Consider the following 5634-nt stretch of genomic DNA (forward strand, 5'->3'; position numbering starts at 1 on the left):
GGATACCCCAAGGCCATTGGCTAAACTTACCCCAAGGCCATTGGCTAAACTTACCCCAAGGCCATTGGCTAAACTTACCCCAAGGCAAACTACTAGCCGACACAGCTACAAGGAAACCTCCAGCCTAATACATTCATCTGACTTGGTGAAAATCCTTTTTTTTTTTGGACATAACTTGCTTACCACTTTTTCCAAGTGGTTTCTTCCTTCACAGACTCCATGAAATGATGACCTCTTCCTAAATATTTGGTGGAATTATTAATTTGGTGTATGTTTTCCTAGAGTGCGGCTCCACTTACCTCCCCCTCCCCCTTATACATCTTGTTCCCCCCAATGTAACCCTGCCCTCTAGCAGAATCCTGAGAAGAGACTTCATTTTTTACTTCCAGGGATGAGTCAGGGGAATTTTACAGAAACGGATAAGATTATTTTAACTACGTCATCAAGAAAGGCTTGTTGTGTCAAGGTCAAATGAAAAAGCTCTGATTCAGCAGTATAAAATGGTTAATGTATCTTCCAGCACAGGACATTTGCCCCTAAACCCCCACTGTGGGTGACAGTATTCCTTCCCTGGGTCGTTTTGCAATAGTGAAGAAGATAAACAAAGCCACGTGTTGCCGCACAGTTTCCAAAAGGGGGAGGAGCTCAAAGTGTTGACTTTCCGGATTGTTCACAGGAGAATAAAAAGGGCCGCTGCGCAGTCACAATACTAGACAACACATCAGACACTTTATTGAAGAGCAGACGGGAGACAAAAACAAACCTATATCTTACAACATTTAACGTTCTTCAACATAAAGTCAGAACTATCATTTTCTTTCGGCGTTGTTGATTTTTAAATAGTCGAGAATGCCTTTTCTAGGACAGGATTGGCGGTCCCCGGGTCAGAGCTGGGTTAAAACTGAAGAAGGATGGAAAAACTATTCTTTAGACGACAAAAACAGCAATGACTCAGACGTGAGGTCAGTATCGGAAACGGAATGTATTTTTTTGTTGTGTTTGTGCTTCCTGATACATTTTGTCTTGAGCAGCATCGACACCAGCTAATGACATCGAGAACAACTGAAGTGCGCCATCAAGTTATCCAAGGAGTTTTCCCATGAAATGCTCTGAGAGCGATAGAGAGAGAGACACTTTTGTTTATTATCTAGTTCACTTGCGTTGGCCATGTTAACACATGTTTCCCATACCAATAAATCCCCTTCAATTGAGAGATTGCGGCAGGGGGACAGAGAATGAGAATAAATATATTCATATTGACAATTTGACATCCTGTCTACCTCTAAAATAAGTGATAAATAGATAAGCGATAGAAACCTAATGTGACGTTACTCACAATACGGTATTCGCTCTTGCTGTTAAACTACGGCTAAGCAGGAGACGGCTATTGTTGTTATTGTGTGTTTTGAGCCTGTGTTCCTACTCGTTAATCATTGCGCTATAAATAACTACTGTACAAGTGATGGGATTAGACGACGTCTGTTGGAATTACAGTGGAACCTGACTCCAGGCATTTTGAAGCCAACTATATGCCTACCTGTTTGGAAAACCATAGTATCATCATCTCAAATGAGCCATTTTTAAAAACATTTCATACAATGATAAAACTCAACCATTTGTTGTTTGTTTAAAGTGCATAAATGTAGCTTTTTGTACACCAGATGTGTAACTGGGTGTATGGTCCGTCTGTCAGCTATGGCTAACAGGATGTATGGTCTGTCTTCCAGCTATGGCTAACTGGATGTATGGTCTGTCTTCCAGCTATGGCTAACAGGATGTATGGTCGGTCTTCCAGCTATTGCTAACAGGATGTATGGTCGGTCTTCCAGCTATTGCTAACAGGATGTATGGTCGGTCTTCCAGCTATTGCTAACAGGATAGGATGTATGGTCGGTCTTCCAGCTATTGCTAACAGGATAGGATGTATGGTCGGTCTTCCAGCTATTGCTAACAGGATAGGATGTATGGTCTGTCTTCCAGCTATTGCTAACAGGATAGGATGTATGGTCTGTCTTCCAGCTATTGCTAACAGGATAGGATGTATGGTCTGTCTTCCAGCTATTGCTAACAGGATAGGATGTATGGTCTGTCTTCCAGCTATGGCTAACAGGATAGGATGTATGGTCTGTCTTCCAGCTATGGCTAACAGGATGTATGGTCGGTCTTCCAGCTATGGCTAACAGGATGTATGGTCGGTCTTCCAGCTATGGCTAACAGGATGTATGGTCGGTCTTCCAGCTATGGCTAACAGGATGTATGGTCGGTCTTCCAGCTATGGCTAACAGGATGTATGGTCTGTCTTCCAGCTCTGGCTAACAGGATGTATGGTCTGTCTTCCAGCTATGGCTAACAGGATGTATGGTCTGTCTTCCAGCTATTGTAAAACGGAGGACGAATGCTTCCAGGAGAATCTGCGGCTGTCTGTTACATACGACATGGCAGCCAAGAAGAGAAGGAAAGACTGCATGAACAACAACGCAAAGATTCCCTGTAAGTTTAACCTACAGTATTACAGTACCGGCCAATGACATCATAAAGACATTTTACACAGGAAATGGTCATCGGCACGGTGATGCTAGGTCCCTTTTTTTCCCCATGAACGTCCTCAATAACACACTCTCCTTTTTCCTACAGATTTCCACAAAGAGAAATGGATTTACGTTCACAAAGGAAGCACTAAAGAGGTAAGGAAAGGAAGGAAGGAAAGGAAGGAAGGACTGTCTCTTTATTAACATAGTCATTCTAAACATAAACAGTTACTGTATACCCTGTTGCCCGTGAACCAGACACTAATACCCGATCGTCCTCATTATCCCAGCGTCATGGTTACTGCACGCTGGGAGAAGCGTTCAACCGGCTGGACTTCTGCAGTGCCATCAAGGACAACCGGAGGTTCAACTATGTCGACGGGTGGGTTGACTTCTCCCTTCTACTTCTGTGTTAAATCATCATGAAGGGATTACTACGAGATGGACAATAAAGTTATGTTCCCATCGGGGATTCCTATGAGATTGGAATATAACTTTATTGTCCATCTGAGGATTCCCATGAGATGGGAACATAACTTTATTGTCCATCGGGGATTCCCATGAGATGGGAACATAACTTTATTGTCCATCTGAGGATGTGAATTGTCCTAAGGCGTCACCTTAAACAATGTCATATTTGTCATTTTCCTATTCATACTAATGTGTTGTTGAACAGAGGAGGAGTTTAAAGGGTTTCAGACACAGTACTGAGGGGTGTTTAAAGGGTTAACCTCAGACACAGTACTGAGGGGTGTTTAAAGGGCTGTGTTATGTTCTGGGGTGTAGGTCTCTCTGCTCGCTCTTTTCTCTTCCTTGCTTCACCTCTCTCTCTGCTGTCGCTCTGCTGTCTCTCTTTCTCTCTGCTGTCTCTCTCTCTCTGCTGTCTCTCTCTCTCTCCCTCTCTCTCTGCTGTCGCTCTGCTGTCTCTCTCTGCTGTCTCGCTGTCTCTCTCTCTGCTCTCTCTCTCTCTCTCTCTCTCTCTGCTGTCGCTCTCTGCTGTCGCTCTCTGCTGTCTCTCTCTCTCCCTCTCTCTCTGCTGTCGCTCTCTGCTGTCTCGCTCTCCCTCTCTCTCTGCTGTCGCTCTCTGCTGTCTCGCTCTCTCTCTCTCTCTCTCTGCTGTCTCGCTCTCTGCTGTCTCGCTGTCTCTCTCTCTATCTGCTGTCTCTCTCTCTCTGTCTCTCTCTGCTGTCTCTCTCTCTCTCTCTCTGCTGTCGCTCTCTGCTGTCTCGCTGTCTCTCTCTTTCTCTCTATCTGCTGTCTCTCTGCTCTCTCTCTCTCTCTGCTGTCGCTCTCTGCTGTCTCGCTGTCTCTCTCTCTTTCTCTCTATCTGCTGTCTCTGCTGTCTCTCTCTCTCTGCTGTCGCTCTCTGCTGTCTCTCTCTCTCTCTCTGCTGTCTCGCTCTCTGCTGTCTCTCTCTCTTTCTCTCTATCTGCTGTCTCTGCTGTCTCTCTCTCTCTGGGTCTTATCACTTCTCTCCAGACAAGAGGCTCTTTGGAGATATTCTCTTAACTCACAGCGGCCTGTGAGGGAGCGAGAGAGACTCTGTGAGGGAGCGAGAGAGACTCTGAGGGAGAGAGCGATACGGTGTGTGTTTGGTGGTCTGCTTTGAACACTCTCTCTCTGTTGATTTAAAAGAGAACTAGATTATTCTGAAAAGTAAGTACAGACGATCATCAGAATAATATCTTAGGTAACGGTAGTAGAGGCCTGTGTGTGTGTGTGTAGGATGTGCTGTTCAGGTTAGTGTTCTACTGCTGCTGCATGGTATTAGTGAGGTTCTCGTTTACCACAGATCAGGTTTACACCACACAGATCCGGTTTACACCACACCGATCCGGTTTACACCACACCAATCCGGTTTACGCCACACAGATCCGGTTTACTCCACACAGATCCGGTTTACACCACACCGATCCGGTTTACACCACACAGATCCGGTTTACACCACACAGATCCGGTTTACACCACACCGATCCGGTTTACACCACACAGATCTGGTTTACACCACACAGATCCGGTTTACACCACACAGATCTGGTTTACACCACACAGATCCGGTTTACCACTGCGTCCCAAATGGCACTGTATTCCCTATATAATGTAGTGCACTACTTTGTCCGGGACACCAAATGCCACCGTATTCCCTATATAATGTAGTGCACTACTTTGTCCGGGACACCAAATGCCACCGTATTCCCTATATAATGTAGTGCACTACTTTGTCCGGGACCCCAAATGGCACCGTATTCCCTATATCATGTAGTGCACTACTTTTTAAGCAGGGCCCATAGGGTGACACAACAACGATCATGGAAACACAACTACGTGTTGATCTATTAGGCAATACTCTCTGGGTTAGTGGAAATGGAGACCGACAAAACCTACGTTGACTGTTAGTTAGTGTAGAGTGGAGGCTATAAGTACACACACACATACACACACAATGTCCTGACCTACTGCTGCCATTCCTCCACGCACAGACACTTGTTGGGGCTGTGAAGAGGTAGGGGGTGGAGGGAGGGGAGAGGAGAGGAGAGGCACACAGACACTTGTTGGGGCTGTGAAGAGGTAGGGGGTGGAGGGAGGGAGAGGAGAGGAGAGGCACACAGACACTTGTTGGGGCTGTGAAGAGGTAGGGGGGTGGAGGGAGGAGGAGAGGAGAGGCACACAGACACTTGTTGGGGCTGTGAAGAGGTAGGGGGTGGAGGGAGGGGAGGGGAGAGGAGAGGAGAGGCACACAGACACTTGTTGGGGCTGTGAAGAGGTGGGGGGTGGAGGGGGAGAGGAGAGGCACACAGACACTTGTTGGGGCTGTGAAGAGGTAGGGGGGGTGGAGGGAGAGGAGAGGCACACAGACACTTGTTGGGGCTGTGAAGAGGTAGGGGGGGGTGGAGGGAGGGGAGAGGAGAGGCACACAGACACTTGTTGGGGCTGTGAAGAGGTAGGGGGGTGGAGGGAGGGGAGAGGAGAGGCACACAGACACTTGTTGGGGCTGTGAAGAGGTAGGGGGGTGGAGGGAGAGGAGAGGAGAGGCACACAGACACTTGTTGGGGCTGTGAAGAGGTAGGGGGTGGAGGGAGGGGAGGGGAGAGGAGAGGAGAGGCAC

General features: G+C 47.1%; 1 protein-coding gene across 2 annotated transcripts in view; it reads left to right on the top strand.

Annotated features, from left to right (window-relative positions):
* The first annotated feature begins 673 nt into the window (after positions 1–673).
* The window catches only part of LOC112241698 (F-box only protein 32-like), a 16748-nt gene continuing 11787 nt past the window's right edge, over positions 674–5634 (top strand). The window contains exons 1-4 of one of the 2 annotated variants that reach the window (XM_042315181.1): positions 674–962; positions 2375–2490; positions 2635–2684; positions 2819–2914. In XM_042315181.1, the coding sequence (XP_042171115.1) occupies positions 850–962; positions 2375–2490; positions 2635–2684; positions 2819–2914 (375 nt within the window). In that variant the 5' untranslated portion in view covers positions 674–849. Of the gene's footprint in view, positions 963–2374; positions 2491–2634; positions 2685–2818; positions 2915–5634 lie in introns of those variants that run through there. The other variant, XM_042315179.1, reaches the window with a different exon arrangement.

This window comes from Oncorhynchus tshawytscha, unplaced genomic scaffold (genome assembly GCF_018296145.1).
Source record: "Oncorhynchus tshawytscha isolate Ot180627B unplaced genomic scaffold, Otsh_v2.0 Un_scaffold_7493_pilon_pilon, whole genome shotgun sequence".
Lineage (NCBI taxonomy): Eukaryota > Metazoa > Chordata > Actinopteri > Salmoniformes > Salmonidae > Oncorhynchus > Oncorhynchus tshawytscha.